Source organism: Taudactylus pleione, unplaced genomic scaffold (assembly GCF_031769625.1).
Source record: "Taudactylus pleione unplaced genomic scaffold, aTauple2 ptg001020l, whole genome shotgun sequence".
NCBI lineage: Eukaryota > Metazoa > Chordata > Amphibia > Anura > Myobatrachidae > Taudactylus > Taudactylus pleione.
Window position 1 is genome coordinate 1,651,527 of NW_028285421.1, and position 17,728 is coordinate 1,669,254.

The window sequence follows — 17,728 nt, forward strand, 5'->3', positions numbered from 1 at the left end:
CGCTTTGGAACCCTAATTCATGTCTCAGTTATACTCTGGATCACTATATGATTATACATACATTATATATATAGTTATGACTTCTTATCATATTCAATCATTAACTATACTGCTCTTATATTGCTGTCCTGGATTATTAATATGTCAATAAATTGGAAGGTATCACTATTTAGGCACACACACATTAAATACCCAGCTTCTCTCTGTGTTACCGACATGGATCAATACGAGACTATTCTTTTATCCTAGGGCACGTGTTAGGTGCCAATCCCTCCAAATTAATTGACCTGTATATTAACCAATTACTAATTATTAAATATTATCACATATTATTTATTATTTTTCATGAGCTGTTTGTTTTTATCTTCTTGAATCAGTCAGTTTTAGTTTTTTTCGTTATTAGTATTGTATCATCTATCAATTATTTCTAAATGAGAAATTTAAATATATATATGTAGGTGCTCTCTATATATCCATTATGAATATCATTGGCCCTAAAGCTCTTTATATGTACATGCACTATTCAAATAGGGCTAATCCCTAGGTTTACTAACACTACCCAATAGTAGATTAGATGGTGTTTGATACTCTCTGACTGTTGTACATTTATTTTCATAAAATGTAACTATGTATCTATTTTTTCATGTTCTTCTGATATATATATATATATATGTATGTCTGTCTGTTCATGAATTACATATACGCGTTGTATATATATACTTATATATACATGTGTCCCTTTTCCTTTTACCATGGTACAGAGTGATATATATATATATATATATATATATATATATTAGGGATGTGCAGGCTCGGATAGGTTCGAGTTTGCACGCTGAGTTCGGATTTTTCCCTCCAAAAAAACGGAACTCAGAAAGAGGCAAAACGTCATCTTGCATGGACAAACATCATCATTCCTGGACAAAAGTCCAGGAATGATGATGTTTGTCCATGCAAGATGACGTTTTGCTCTTTCTGAGTTCCGTTTTTTGGAGGGAAAAATCCGAACTCAGCGTGCAAACTCGAACCTATCCGAGCCTGCACATCCCTAATATATATATATATATATATATATATATATATATATATATATATATATATTACAGTATCAGTCAAAAGTTTGGACACACCTTCTCATTCAAACTGTTTAATTCAAAACCATTCCAGGAGACTACCTCATGAAGCTGATTGAGAGAATGCCAAGAGTGTGCAAAACTGTCATCCAAGCAAAAGGGGACTACTTTGAGGAATCTAAAATATAAAACATATTTTGATTTGTTTAACACTTTTTTGTTTAAAACATAATTCCATATGTGTTCTTTCATAGTTTTGATGTTTTCAGTATTAATCTATGTTGAAAATAATTTAAATAAACAAAACCATTGAATGAGAAGGTGTGTCCAAACTTTTGACTGCTACTGTGTATATATATATATATATATATATATATATATATATATATATATATATAATATGGTCATTACAATGGACACTTTATCTTATGCTGACTAGGATCTACAAATTTGCCTTTTTCTGATTCCAATTAAGGATTGATTGGATGCACAATGTTGTACACTATTTAAGGGAGGTAATTTCATTATGGGCATCCAGCTTGAAACAGTCCAAGGATCGTGACGAAACGCGTTACTGCACATTCACCCACTGCAGGTTTCTGCTGTCACCAGTTATCTGCAAACATCATTTATCCACCTGATGTTCTTCTTTTATGCAGGGACTACACACAGCATGTGGGTGAGCAGAGACATGCTATGGGGAATGATATAACCGTATGGGGGTGAGCAGAGACATGCTATGGGGAATGATATAACAGTATGGGGGTGAGCAGCGACATGCTATGGGGAATGATATAACACACAATATGGGGGTGAGCAGAGACATGCTATGGGGAATAATATAACACACAATATGGGGGTGAGCAGAGACACACTATGGGGAATGATATAACACATACTGAACATGGATAGCTATAAGGTGTGGAAGGGCAGGTGCTCTAGGGGACATGGGGGAATTACAAATTCAGCAGTTTTTTCACAATGATCCCTATCCTGCCACAGAGGCACAAGCCACCTTGCTTCCTCCCAACTGATGCCAACCACCATGCCTCGCCAATTTCCCCGCCCTGGAATGCCCCTCCTACGGACTCATAATTTGCCCATGCAGAGTTAGTTGGTACTGCCAGTTATGCCTGCATCTAGATGGGTAAAATGGAGGCTGTCTAACAAAAGTATGGTTTTCTCAAACATGTCCAAAACAAAATGTATCATCTTTCTTTTTACAAAGTCCTCCACTTCTCTTTCCTGGCCATTCCTAAGACTGCTGCCTGGATGTAATCTTTAACTCCTCCCTGTCCCTCACTTTGCACAGTCTCAATATATCTCATGTTTCTCTCCTGTGTGACCTCTCTGATGTCTTACAAGATGTGATTTCCGTGTAAAACATTTCCCACACTCAGAACATGGAAATGGTTTCTCACCTGTGTGACTTCTCTGATGTGTAACAAGATGTGATTTCTGTGTAAAACATTTTCCACACTCAGAACATGGAAATGGCTTCTCACCTGTGTGACTTTTCTGATGTAGAACAAGATCTGACTTATGTTTAAAACATTTCCTACACTCAGAACATCGAAACGGTTTCTCAACTGTGTGACTTCTCTGATGTGTAACAAGATTTGATTTCTGTGCAAAACATTTCCCACACTCAGAACATGGAAAAGGCTTCTCACCTGTGTGACTTCTCTGATGTGTAACAAGATGTGATTTCTGTGTAAAACATTTCCCACACTCAGAACACGGAAAAGGCTTCTCACCTGTGTGACTTCTCTTATGTCTAACAAGACCGTTTATAGTTATAAAAAATATCCCACACTCAGAACATGGAAATGGTTTCTCATCTGTGTGACTTCTCTGATGTCTAACAAGAGTTGATATCTCTGTAAAACATTTCCCACACTCAGAACATGGAAATGGTTTCTCACCTGTGTGAATTCTCTGATGTGTAACAAGATCTGTTTTCTGTGTAAAACATTTCCCACACTCAGAACATCGAAACGGTTTCTCACCTGTGTGATTTCTCTGATGTGTAACAAGATTTGATTTCTGTGTAAACCGTTTCCCACACTCAGAACATGGAAATGGCTTCTCACCTGTGTGACTTCTCTGATGTGTAACAAGAGCTGAATTCTCTGTAAAACATTTCCCACACTCAGAACATGGAAATGGCTTCTCACCTGTGTGACTTCTCTGATGTGTAACAAGAGCTGATTTCTGTATAAAACATTTCCCACACTCAGAACATGGAAATGGTTTCTCACCTGTGTGACTTCTCTGATGTCTAACAAGATGTGATTTCCGTGTAAAACATTTCCCACACTCAGAACATGGAAATAGTTTCTCACCTGTGTGACTTCTCTGATGTGTAACAAGAGCTGATTTCTGTGTAAAACATTTTCCACACTCAGAACATGTTAAAAGATTCTTACCTGTGTGAAATCTCTGATGTGCAACCAGCTTTGATTTCTGTGTAAAACATTTTTCACACTCAGAGCATGGAAATGGTTTCTCACCTGTGTGAATTCTCTGATGTATAACAAGATCTGTTTTCTGTGTAAAACATTTCCCACACTCAGAGCATGGAAATGGTTTCTCACTTGTGTGACTTTTCTGATGTGTAACAAAATATGATTTCTGTGTAAAACGGTTCCCACACTCTGAACATTGAAATGGTTTCTCACCTGTGTGACTTCTCTCATGTCTAACAAGATGTGATTTAAATCTAAAACCTCTCACACACTCAGGGCATGGAAATGGTTTCTCACCTGTGTGACATCTCTGATGCATTATAAGAGCTGATTTCCGTTTAAAACATTTCCTACACTCAGAACATGGAAATGGCCTCTCACCTGCCTTAGCTGGCTGATGGGTAATAAGCTTTGAGTTCTGTGTAAAACGTTTGGCATCTACAGAAGAAGGAAATATTTTATCCACTGTATGAGATGTAACAGATGAACCAATATCTGAGTTACCAGAAGAACAGTCCCTGTGATCAGAGGGATCAGGTGATATATCTGCACTGTGAGGTACTGGGGCTATAACTGGGGCAACTGGGTTTTCTCCTGGAGAATCTCGGGTGACGTCATCATCATCTATTTCACAATTCTGAGTTATAACGAGATGATCCTTTGAGACATTCTGGCCGCTATATCCTTCTGCTGGAAATAAATTACATATATGGAAATATAAATGTTTGTCCACAAGATTCATTTTACAATACAGACTGTGGTGAATGTCCCCAAATTGCCATGAAATGGGCAGATGTTGGGATAATATATAAATCATTAACAAACCAAAATACACTTATATTGATAGATATAAATATACACATGTGCCAGAAAACTTAGACAGCCGCTTCCATTCCCAGTACATGACACCATCCCCACATTAAATTGTATCTTTCTTGATTTACTATATATAGGCAGATATCTGTGTAATCTCTTATCATATAACTTGCAGTGAAGATGGCAGCATATTACTATATAAGTGACATTAAACAAGCATTGATAGTAGGTGTATTCATGCAGTCACTCAGACAGGAGAGGTTCTTTCAGCAGGACAATGCACCACCACACAGGTCCACAGCCAGCAGATTATGGCCGGAGGAGCTTTCCTATGAGTTGATTCCAGACTATAGACAGACAGTAAAAAGGAAGAAAAAGGCTGGACAGACACCAGGGGGAAATTCAAATGTATTTTTGGTCGTGATAATGAATGAGCGCCCAGATTGCGATTCAATTGTTCTTGGCGCTTATTAATTATCGCCTTCTTTGCCGCCTATAAGACGAGGTTCAGCCGTGTAAAACGGCTAAACCCATCAGTGTTCTCCCCAGGCTGTTTTCTGCTGACGCATTGCCTGGCAGAAAGAGCCTACCGCCCGCACTTTCCCACGCCGTCCCCCGCTGTGGAACGCTGGCCTCTGTAGTGACCGGAGACTAAAGAAGCCTCCGATCGCTTCAGAGGCAAGTGTTCCCAGTGATGCACTGTGCGGGTGAGGTCATGACATCACCCGCAACGTGAGGAGCCTGCCACGCGCAGCTGCTGGATCTAGTTAGATCCAGTGAGCACGAGGAAATGGGAGTGGGAGCGCGAGCGGCCAGCAAGTAAAGGTAAGTGCTGGGCTGGGGCCAGAACCAGTCTGGGGGCAATGCCTAAGGGACACTAATTAAACTTGGGGCACAACATAAGGGGCCAGCCTGGGGGCACTGCATAAGAGATACTATTTAAGCCTGGCGGCACTGCATAAGGGACCAGTCTGGGGGAACTACATAGGGGCACTACAGCCAGGGGGCACTGCATGAGGGCAAAGCTAAACTACAGGGGGCAATGCATCAAGTGGAAACTACAGGGGGCACTGCATAATGGGTACTTTTGACTGAGAGCCATTGGGGGAGCAGCCTGAGACCTGTCGGGCTGGATTGGTAAGGGAGATACCTTTTCCTGGCGCACGCATAATTGCGAAGGCCCCCACCCGGCTACTCTTGGATGCCACCCGGCTGGGAAAAATTTCTGGGGAGAACACTGCCCGGCTTAATTTTTGGTTAGGGTGCGCTATCTGCGGTTAGCGCGCCCTAACCAGGGTGTCTCACACACATTTCTGCTCGCGCCCTCCTGAGTGCATGCAGAAATGCCGGCACCGGCGGCTATCGTGACCTGACAGGGCAACAATTGAATGGCTATATCGGGTGTCCTAAAAAAAAAAGCCGCCTGTCAAACATTTGAATCGCCCCCCAGATGTTAAACTGTCATTAGGTCGATAGGGACAAAAGGTCAACACAAAAATAATTTACTTTTTTTTCTTTTTAATAGGGTTAGGCATTTACCGGAGAGTTAGGATGAAGATTAGCGTTAGAAGAAAATAAAATGTATAGAATCTCCCCCTTCCCAGACAATCCTGCGTTTGCAAGTGCTCTGGGTTTGGTATTTTGGGTGTGAACAGGTGGCTGTTTGGTGCTGTGGGTAACTTGCTGCGGCTGCTAATGACAGAGAAGAGTGGTGGGTGACCAACCAGAAGGGGGTACAACCATCTGGCAAACAGTGTGAGAGGCCAGGTGAGGATGGATCAACAGCTTCTACTTTAAGCTACCTACCTTTACCCCGTCCCTACCCCCAGCACTGGCTGCCCCTAGCCCCCTCCTTGCCCCCCAGCACTGTCACAAATGCTGTCTGTCCTTACTCCCCTCTATCCCCAGCTCTACCCCAATATCTTCCTGCCTTTACCCACAGCTCTACACCAACTATTGCTTGCCCTTAATCCCCTCTACCCCAACTGTTACCTGCCCCCAGCACTGTCCTAACTGCTTCCAGCCCTCGTCCTCCATAATATGTGATGGGGCCCAGAAACAGTGTAGTAGGAACCCAATTTTTTTAACATGAGAGTCCCTGGGACCCACATTTTTTTTCATTCAGTGTGATCACTGCCACTTGGATAGCAGATGTAACAATGTACCTGGAATGGAACCTTTAGAACTGAACAGCCCTCAGAGGACACAAGTTATACCAACAGAAGCATGCACAGATGGATCGAAACCAATCAAGGCCTGGATGATCACAATCTTTTCCAAAGGCAGAAAGACTTTGTTCAGTGAGGTGTCAAACAGCATTCCCAGGAAGATCATTCGATGTGTCAGACGAACATGGGACTGAATTATGTCCAAGGAAAGGACCTTAATGACTTCCCTTTTATTAATTTTTCTGAATAAGAAGGTGAAAAGATAACTTGTAAGAACTCCTGGCTGGTACTGCAAAAACATTACTGTGAGACAAAACAGGGGACTAATGGGGGCTATTGCTCCAGACCCAATGTCTGACTAAGATGTCTCCTGACTCCCCCACAGGGCAGATACATTTCACTCATTAGTTTGTACTGTAGGAAGGTGTATGAAAAGAGATTGTTGTAGTAACTTAGCAAGGAGAATAGGTGGCTCTTTTTTGTAATAAGTGTTTATTACTCACCTGTGCTGATATCTGTAGGTATTTCCTCCTCCTTACACTGCTGATCACCCCTCACATACGTCTCTTCTTCTTCATCTATATCTTCTGCCTTTATATCAGTCACATATGTCTCTTCTTCTCCCTCTATATCTCCTGCCTTCATATCAATCACATAAGTCTCTTCTTCTCCCTCTATATCTTCTGCCTTTATATCAGTCACATACATCTCTTTATCTCTCTCTATATCTTCTGGCTTCATATCAGTCACATATGTCTCTTCTCCCTCTATATCTCCTGCCTTCATATCAATCACATATGTCTCTTCTTCTCCCACTATATCTTCTGCTTTTATATTAGTCACATATGTCTCTTCTTCTCCCACTATATCTTCTGCTTTCATTTCAGTCACATATGTCTCTTCTTCTCTCTCTCTGTTTTCTGCCTTTATATCAGTCACATATGTCTCTTCTTCTCTCTCTCTGTTTTCTGCCTTATTATCAGACAGATCTTCACCCTAAAAAAACCACAAAATAATACCATTTGATTTCAGTGAGATAACAAATTATAATATCAGTATATAAGACACACACAGCTTCTCTATACATCATATAGTGACAGTCACTTTGTTATATTGGTGAAACACTAAATCCCATCTACCTGATGCTCCTGTGGGATCCTGTGATTCTCCTCTGTACAATCATGTGAATAAAGAGGACGGGGACATCTCTCTGGGGTATTTCTGTTACTGGGTCCATCTGTAGGAGACACACAGTGACTGAGTACATTGTATATATATATATATGATTATCAGGTGAAGTGTGTATATAGGAGGCCCCCATACCTGCTCTCCCCTGTACAATAAATGACAGTCTCCTCTTACCCAGTGATGTGAGGGGCCTGTGATTCTCCATCATCACGTCCTTGTACAGGCCCTAGTGTTCCTCTATATACTCCACCTCCTGCATGGAGACATAGACAGTGACATCCTGACACCTTATAGGAACCTGACACACAATGATACAGTCATCACCCAGACATACTCTCTGGTGTTACTGTAGATATTCTACTTATTGTCTCTCTTATACATCAGTGAGTGAGGTGGAGGCAGTGATGGAAATCTGGGTCCTGACACACGGGAAGGGCTGCTGGGGGTCTCACACTTACTGGGTGCCTTCTTCACTACTGTATAATACTATGTATTGGGGGAGACACTAAATATCACTAGATACACTCCCAGATCCCTCATCTACTCCATGTCCCTGTATTATTACTATAGATATGTGATGTCACTGTGACACTCCCAGATCCCCTCACCTCCCCAGTCATGTCCCTGTATTATTACTATAGATATAAGTGATGTCACTGTGACACTCCCAGATCCCCTCACCTCCCCAGTCATGTCCCTGTATTATTACTATAGATATAAGTGATGTCACTGTGACACTCCCAGATCCCATCACCTCCCAGTCATGTCCCTGTATTATTACTATAGATATAAGTGATGTCACTGTGACACTCCCAGATCCCCTCACCTCCCCAGTCATGTCCCTTTATTACTATAGATATAAATTATGTCTCTGTGACAATCCTAGATCCCCTCACCTCCCCAGTCATGTGCCTGTATTATTACTATATATATAAGTGATGTCACTGTGACACTCCCTGGAGAGTGTTCTTGATGTGGCCAACTGTTGTGAAGGGGTTTTTCTTCACCAGGGAAATAATTCTTCTGTCATCCACCACAGTTGTTTTCCGTGGTCTTCCGGGTCTTTTGGTGTTGCTGAGCTCTCCGATGCGTTCTTTCTTTTTAAGAATGTTCCAAACAGTTGATTTGGCCACACCTAATGTTTTTGATATCTCTCTGATGGGTTTGTTTTGATTTTTCAGCCTAATGATAGCTTGCTTCACTGATAGTGACAACTCTTTGGATCTCATATTGAGAGTTGACAGCAACTGATTCCAAATGCAAATGTCACACCTAGAATCAACTCCAGACCTTTTACCTGCTTAATTGATAATGAAATAATGAGGGAATAGCCCACACCTGTCCATGAAATAGCTTTTGAGTTGATAGTCCTATTACTTTTGGCCCTTTAAAAAGTGGGAGGCACATATTGAAACTGTTGTAATTCCTACACCGTTCACCCGATTTGGATGTAATTACCCTCAAATTAAATCTGAAAGTCTGCAGTTAAAGCACATCTTGTTTGTTTCATTTCAAAACCATTGTGGTGGTGAATAGAGGCCAAAATCTGAAAATTCTGTCAATGTCCCAATATTTATGGACCTGACTGTATATAAGTGATGTCACTGTGACACTCCCAGATCCCCTCACCTCCCCAGTCATGTCCCTGTATTATTACTATAGATATAAGTGATGTCACTGTGACACCCCCAGACCCTCTCACCTCCCTAGTCATGTCCCTGTATTATTACTATAGATATATGTGATGTCACTGTGACACTCCCAGATCCCCTCACTATCCCAGTCATGTCCCTGTATTATTACTATAGATATAAGTGATGTCATTGTGACACCCCCAGACCCTCTCACCTCCCCAGTCATGTCCCTGTATTATTACTATAGATATAAGTGATGTCACTGTGACACTCCCAGATCCCCTCACCTCCCCAGTCATGTCCCTTATTATTACTATAGATATAAGTGATGTCATTGTGACACCCCCAGACCCTCTCACCTCCCCAGTCATGTTCCTGTATTATTACTATAGATATAAGTGATGTCATTGTGACACCCCCAGACCCTCTCACCTCCCCAGTCATGTCCCTGTATTATTACTATAGATATAAGTGATGTCACTGTGACACTCCCAGATCCCCTCACCTCCCCAGTCATGTCCCTTATTATTACTATAGATATAAGTGATGTCATTGTGACACCCCCAGACCCTCTCACCTCCCCAGTCATGTTCCTGTATTATTACTATAGATATAAATGATGTCACTGTGACACCCCCAGATCCTCTCACCTCCCCAGTCATGTCCCTGTATTATTACTATAGACATAAGTGACATCACTGTGACACCCCCAGAACCCCTCACCTCCCCAGTCATGTCCCTGTATTATTACTATATATATAAGTGATGTCACTGTGACACTCCCAGATCATCTCACCTCCCCAGTCAGCAGATAGATAATCTTTAAGGTTTAGTACTATACTGACAGAGATTAATTTGGTCCAGTGAGATCAATGTATAACACCGACCATGACAATGTCATTGTACCATATGAATGTTAGACAATATAGTAGTTAACGGATTGGCTCCACCAATATAAAGACACAGTCTGTGTACATCAGGCTGTATCTTGTGAATGAGATAGAGATAGAGGTAAAATGCACGTCAACAGTAATCCCACTTCCGGGTCCATTGGAAGCGATCATGTCACCTGTGCCCAATTCATACCAGAGGAATAACCTGTCCCCTCCTGGACACATCTCCACTATTGCTTCTCAACAACGGAGTTGCATCGGGGGTACATCATTAAGCTGAAAGTTATTATACTATTACAGTAACTGGACCAAGTGTAATTGTTAAAGACAGCTATATAATAGTGATCTATGCATATATTAAGGACACATTACAAAGCTGTCTAGGAGCAATTTTTGAACTCAGGGCCCGATTTACTGGTATGATATTTTTTAAACTGTACAACAACCTGCTCCCTGCAGAGTGTAACAAGCTCAGATGTATATTAGATGCCTCTATCATGTCTGACTAGCAATTTGCTCACTGCAGAGCTGAATAATGATTAATGCCTGTATAATAGCCGGCTCGCTGGACAGCTTACCTAAATCTGATGCCTGTATAGTAACTGGCTCGCTAGACGGCTTACCCAAATCTGATGCCTGTATAGTAACCGGCTCACTGGACAGCTTACCTACATCTGATGCCTGTATAGTAACCGGCTGACTGAACAGCTTACCTAAATCTGATGCCTGTATAATAACCCGCTCGCTGGACAGCTTACCTAAATCTGATGCCTGTATAGTAACCGGCTGGCTGAACAGCTTACCTACATCTGATGCCTGTATAGTAACCGGCTCACTGGACATCTTACCTAAATCTGATGCCTGTATAATAACCGGCTCACTGGACATCTTACCTAAATCTGATGCCTGTATAGTAACCGGCTCGCTGGACAGCTTACCTAAATCTGATGCCTGTATAGTAACTGGCTCGCTAGACGGCTTACCCAAATCTGATGCCTGTATAGTAACCGGCTGGCTGAACAGCTTACCCAAATCTGATGCCTGTATAATAACCCGCTCGCTGGACAGCTTACCTAAATCTGATGCCTGTATAATAACTGGCTCGCTAGACGGCTTACCCAAATCTGATGCCTGTATAGTAACCGGCTGGCTGAACAGCTTACCCAAATCTGATGCCTGTATAGTAACCGGCTGGCTGAACAGCTTACCTAAATCTGATGCCTGTATAGTAACCGGCTCGCTGGACAGCTTACCTAAATCTGATACCTGTATAGTTACCGGCTCGCTGGACAGCTTACCTAAATCTGATGCCTGTATAGTAACCGGCTGGCTGAACAGCTTACCTAAATCTGATGCCTGTATAGTAACCGGCTCGCTGGACAGCTTACCTAAATCTGATGCCTGTATAATAACCCGCTCCGCTGGACAGCTTACCTAAATCTGATGCCTGTATAATAACCCGCTCGCTGGACAGCTTACCTAAATCTGATGCCTGTATAGTAACCGGCTGGCTGAACAGCTTACCTAAATCTGATGCCTGTATAGTAACCGGCTCACTGGACATCTTACCTAAATCTGATGCCTGTATAGTAACCGGCTCGCTGGACAGCTTACCTAAATCTGATACCTGTATAGTTACCGGCTCGCTGGACAGCTTACCTAAATCTGATGCCTGTATAGTAACCGGCTGGCTGAACAGCTTACCTAAATCTGATGCCTGTATAGTAACCGGCTCGCTGGACAGCTTACCTAAATCTGATGCCTGTATAATAACCCGCTCGCTGGACAGCTTACCTAAATCTGATGCCTGTATAATAACCCGCTCGCTGGACAGCTTACCTAAATCTGATGCCTGTATAGTAACCGGCTCGCTAGACGGCTTACCTAAATCTGATGCCTGTATAGTAACCGGCTGGCTGAACAGCTTACCTAAATCTGATGCCTGTATAGTAACCGGCTGGCTGAACAGCTTACCTAAATCTGATGCCTGTATAGTAACCGGCTGGCTGAACAGCTTACCTAAATCTGATGCCTGTATAGTAACCGGCTCGCTGGACATCTTACCTAAATCTGATGCCTGTATAGTAACCGGCTCGCTGGACAGCTTACCTAAATCTGATGCATGTATAGTAACTGGCTCGCTGGACAGCTTACCTAAATCTGATGCATGTATAGTAACTGGCTCGCTGGACAGCTTACCTAAATCTGATGCATGTATAGTAACCGGCTCGCTGGACAGCTTACCTAAATCTGATGCATGTATAGTAACCGGCTCGCTGGACAGCTTACCTAAATCTGATGCCTGTATAGTAACCGGCTCGCTGGACAGCTTACCTAAATCTGATGCCTGTATAGTAACCAGCTCACAGGACAGCTTACCTAAATCTGATGCCTATATAGTAACCGGCTCGCTGGACAGCTTACCTAAATCTGATGCCTGTATAGTAACCGGTTCTCTGGACAGCTTACCTAAATCTGATGCCTGTATAGTAACCGGCTCGCTGGACAGCTTACCTAAATCTGATGCCTGTATAGTAACCAGCTCACAGGACAGCTTACCTAAATCTGATGCCTATATAGTAACCGGCTCGCTGGACAGCTTACCTAAATCTGATGCCTGTATAGTAACCGGCTCGCTGGACAGCTTACCTAAATCTGATACCTGTATAATAACCCGCTCGCTGGACAGCTTACCTAAATCTGATGCCTGTATCATAACCGGCTTGCTGGACATCTTACCTACATCTGATGCCTGTATAGTAACCGGCTCGCTGGACAGCTTACCTAAATCTGATGCCTGTATCATAACCGGCTTGCTGGACAGCTTACCTAAATCTGATGCCTGTATAGTAACCGGCTCGCTGGACAGCTTACCTACATCTGATGCCTGTATAGTAACCGGCTCGCTGGACAGCTTACCTACATCTGATGCCTGTATAGTAACCGGCTCGCTGGACAGCTTACCTAAATCTGATGCCTGTATAGTAACCGGCTCGCTGGACAGCTTACCTAAATCTGATGCCTGTATAGTAACCAGCTCACAGGACAGCTTACCTAAATCTGATGCCTATATAGTAACCGGCTTGCTGGACAGCTTACCTAAATCTGATGCCTGTATAGTAACCGGTTCTCTGGACAGCTTACCTAAATCTGATGCCTGTATAGTAACCGGCTCGCTGGACAGCTTACCTAAATCTGATGCCTGTATAGTAACCAGCTCACAGGACAGCTTACCTAAATCTGATGCCTATATAGTAACCGGCTCGCTGGACAGCTTACCTAAATCTGATGCCTGTATAGTAACCGGCTCGCTGGACAGCTTACCTAAATCTGATACCTGTATAATAACCCGCTCGCTGGACAGCTTACCTAAATCTGATGCCTGTATCATAACCGGCTTGCTGGACATCTTACCTACATCTGATGCCTGTATAGTAACCGGCTCGCTGGACAGCTTACCTAAATCTGATGCCTGTATCATAACCGGCTTGCTGGACAGCTTACCTAAATCTGATGCCTGTATAGTAACCGGCTCGCTGGACAGCTTACCTACATCTGATGCCTGTATAGTAACCGGCTCGCTGGACAGCTTACCTAAATCTGATGCCTGTATCATAACCGGCTTGCTGGACAGCTTACCTAAATCTGATGCCTGTATAGTAACCGGCTCGCTGGACAGCTTACCTACATCTGATGCCTGTATAGTAACCGGCTCGCTGGACAGCTTACCTACATCTGATGCCTGTATAGTAACCGGCTCGCTGGACAGCTTACCTACATCTGATGCCTGTATAGTAACCGGCTCGCTGGACAGCTTACCTAAATCTGATGCCTGTATAGTAACCGGCTCGCTGGACAGCTTACCTAAATCTGATGCCTGTATAGTACCTGGCTACATCTGATGCCTGTATAGGAACCGCTCCCGGCTGAGCTAAGTAGTATATGAGGACTGTTGCTCATTGCAGAGCTGATCATGGTTTGACGTGTGAATAGGAAACGCCTCACGGTGGAGCTGAATAACACTTGCACAGTAACCTATACATTACAGAGCTGTATATATTACATACAGAATCCTAAGAACACGGCGGCATTATCTACTGACACCGAATCCGGCTGATTGGCTAAAATCTATGGATTATACATTTCTACATATATATAGTTTATATTATTTTTGTCTTTTCTCATCATGAAATTTATTTTTTTAATTGTTATAGAATAATTAACCTCAGCAGGTGATACATCCCATTACACACAGGCCTCAATCTTTGGCTCATTTTAATATTATACACAATAAAGGTTGTTTTAAGTCTGACATATACTAAATATACTTCTATATACTGTAACGTCTGAGTGGTCTCCACTTATAGGAGGCCCCCAATCAGAGTCTCCGTTATCTGTATAACCACAGTCAGACATGTAACACTGAGTGACCAGTATGTCTCCCCTTTCCCCCCAACCATAGAGCCCTGGTCAGTGTCAGACGTTCCTGTGACCCAGCCCCATAAGGCTCCTCAGAGGCCGGCACACCACAGGCTGCTCCATCTGTATGATAATAACAGGACACCACAGGCTACTCCCTCTGTATAATAATAATTATAGTAATAAAAGGACACCACAGGCTGCTCCCTCTCTATAAAAAAATTTGGAAACCACATGCTGCTCCCCCTGTATAAAAATAATAATTAAAACAACACAAAACAGGCTGTTCCCTCTGTATTATAATATTAAAATAATAATAATAATAATAACAGAACACAATAGGCCGCTCCTCATGTATAACAATAATAAAATGACACCACATGCTGCTACCCCTGTATAATAATAACAGGACACCATATGCTGCTCCCTCTGTATAATAACTATATCAGGACACCACAGGCTGCTGCTCCTGTATAAAACTAATAACAGTACACAAAAGGCTGCTACTCATGTATAATAATAAATATAAAATACCACATGCTGCTCCCCCTACATAACAATAATAACAGGACACCACAGGCTGCTCCTCCTGTATAGTAGGAAACCACAGCCGCTTCCCATGTATAGTAGTACACCACAGGCGGCTCCCTCTGTATAGAAGGACACCACAGGCTGCTCCCCCTGTATAGTAAGCACATTACCTGCGGATACCGGACACAGTAATGTCCTCTCTCTGCGTTGTCCCGAAAAACAAATAACCGGAAATTATTGTACTACTTCCTGCCTGTGGACCGCATAGGCAGAAAGAAAGGTGGAACGCATTAACCGGAAGTCAGGTGGACCGCACAGGCCTAAAGTAAGGTGGAACGCACAGATAGATCTTCATCTCCGGAATAACTATCCTGACGTCAGGCGCTGGGCGGAGCCGGGGGCGGGGTTACAGGCAGTGTCAGGGTGGGAGGGGCTCCGGGGCCCCCAGGAGAGATGCGGCGGCAGCTGGTGACCCCACTGTGCCCAGAGGAGCAGCTCCATTGTCACTGATAGGTGTGCCCGGTATGGGGGGGGGATAGGTGTGCCCGGTATGGGGGGGGGATAGGTGTGCCCGGTATAGGGGGGGGTGATAGGTGTGCCCGGTGTGGGGGTGAAAGGTGTGCCTAATAAGGGAGGAGGGGGGTGCTAAGTGTGCCCGGTAAGGATAGGGGGACACTATTTATGTACAGTAATAGGGTGGTGTTATCAGATGCTGGGTGTGATCATATAGGGAGTGTGTGCCCATTACTAGGAGAAGGGGAGTTGTTGGTGCTACGTTTGCCCTAATTGCTGACTGTAACTGAGGCGACTGATACCTGCGGCTCCTTAGGTGTCCTCTGCGCCTGTTGTCCTCTGGCGCCTGTCGTCCTCTGGCTCCTGTCGTCCTCTGGGTCCTGTCGTCCTCTGGGGCCTGTCGTCCTCTGGCGCCTGTCGTCCTCTGGCGCCTGTTGTCCTCTGGCTCCTTAGGTATCCTCTGGCGCCTGTTGTCCTCTGGGGCCTGTCGTCCTCTGGGGCCTGTCGTCCTCTGGCGCCTGTCGTCCTCTGGCGCCTGTTGTCCTCTGGCTCCTTAGGTATCCTCTGGCGCCTGTTGTCCTCTGGGGCCTGTCGTCCTCTGGCGCCTGTCGTCCTCTGGCGCCTGTCGTCCTCTGGCACCTGTCGTCCTCTGGCTCCTGTCGTCCCCTGGGTCCTGTCGTCCCCTGGGTCCTGTCGTCCCCTGGCTCCTGTCGTCCCCTGGGTCCTGTTGTGACTTCCTGGATGAGTCTGGATGATGGGTACATTTGGAGATAATTGCTATCACTGAAGTCACAGAGACTTAGACATTGGCCTTTTATCCATTTCCTGTCTGATATTGGTGACCCACCTGCACCGTGCCTCGCAAAATGCCTGCTGCATGGCTTATATTTAGTTGTGTTTGAAGATATGATACAAATATGCAAAAATAGAAGAAGCCAGGAGGGGGCAAAAACTTTCATGCCACTGTGTGTGTATATATCACTGACTAACCTGTATCTGACCCAGGATACATATGTATACACTGTAGTGCCAAAAGTCATGGAATAGCAGTATGTAATGATAGGTTGCATCACTGTACTGTGACGTCTTGGAAATGCCCAGACCTGCATCAGTTTTAGTCTGACATGTCATGAGTCAGATTGAACACCATATAGGCTGCTTATGGCAAGGCGACGTGAAATATCAGAGTTCGATCGGGGCATGATAGTGGTTGCTTAGCAAATGGGACATTCCATTTCCGAAGTTGTGCAGACGGTCAACATTCCTCGATCTACGATGTCACATGTGTACCAGGAATATATCATGGAAGGTATTACCACACACCGTGCACAGCGCAGTGTCCGACCACAGGTGCTTAATGATCATGACCATCAGCATCTGGCCAGAATTGTCCGAAGTAACAGACAGGCGACACTGGCTAAAATCACATTCAATGCAGAAGGTACCAGGCGCCTATCCAGTATTTCAGAGCTTCCATGGGATATGGGAGCAGAAGACCCACCAGAGTTCCCCAGGAAACACTACGACACTGGACACAGCGTCTCACCAGGGCTTTTGATGTTGCTAATTGGACCCTAGAGGATGATCAATATGTGGCATGGTCTGATGAGTCATGGTTCCAGTTGTATCGGGCTGATAGTAGGGTTAGGGTATGGTGCAGACCCCATGAGGCCATGGATCCCAGTAGGTATGCTCATCGGCGGGATGTCCATTGATGGTTACCACCGTTGGGCCAATCAGGGATTATTGCTGACACAAACACCATCTATGGCGAACCATCCATGGTTTGCACCACTGTGCTGGTCACCTCTGCTGTGGTCACAGTGGGTCGCGGGCCAATTAAAAGTAGGGATGGGGGTAGCGGCCACCTAAGGCGGGTCTAAGCTTCGACAGTTGGTGTTGAATCATCAGAAAAATGGTTCAGCAAAAGCAAAGAATTTCCTTTGTGGTGCACTCTTATGTAAGACAATATTGTCTAAAATTTAGCTTTTAATTAAATTAATGTAAAAAAAATTCAACAGTGAA

General features: G+C 43.9%; 1 protein-coding gene across 2 annotated transcripts; it reads right to left on the bottom strand.

Annotated features, from left to right (window-relative positions):
- Window positions 1–1,482: 1,482 nt before the first annotated feature.
- Window positions 1,483–15,443, bottom strand: LOC148454265 (uncharacterized). 2 transcript variants are annotated; one of them, XM_088461137.1, is made up of 5 exons: window positions 15,361–15,443; window positions 7,888–7,966; window positions 7,665–7,762; window positions 7,029–7,521; window positions 1,483–4,231 (listed from the first exon to the last, which is right to left on the bottom strand). In XM_088461137.1, exons 2-5 carry the CDS (start codon window positions 7,919–7,921, stop codon window positions 2,388–2,390), a joined length of 2,469 nt encoding a protein of 822 aa, XP_088317263.1. In that variant the 5' UTR covers window positions 7,922–7,966; window positions 15,361–15,443; the 3' UTR covers window positions 1,483–2,387. The 2 variants fall into 2 exon arrangements, with proteins under 2 accessions (XP_088317263.1, XP_088317264.1); XM_088461138.1 differs by lacking the exon at window positions 15,361–15,443 and adding an exon at window positions 15,213–15,269.
- Between the last annotated feature and the right edge of the window lie 2,285 nt (window positions 15,444–17,728).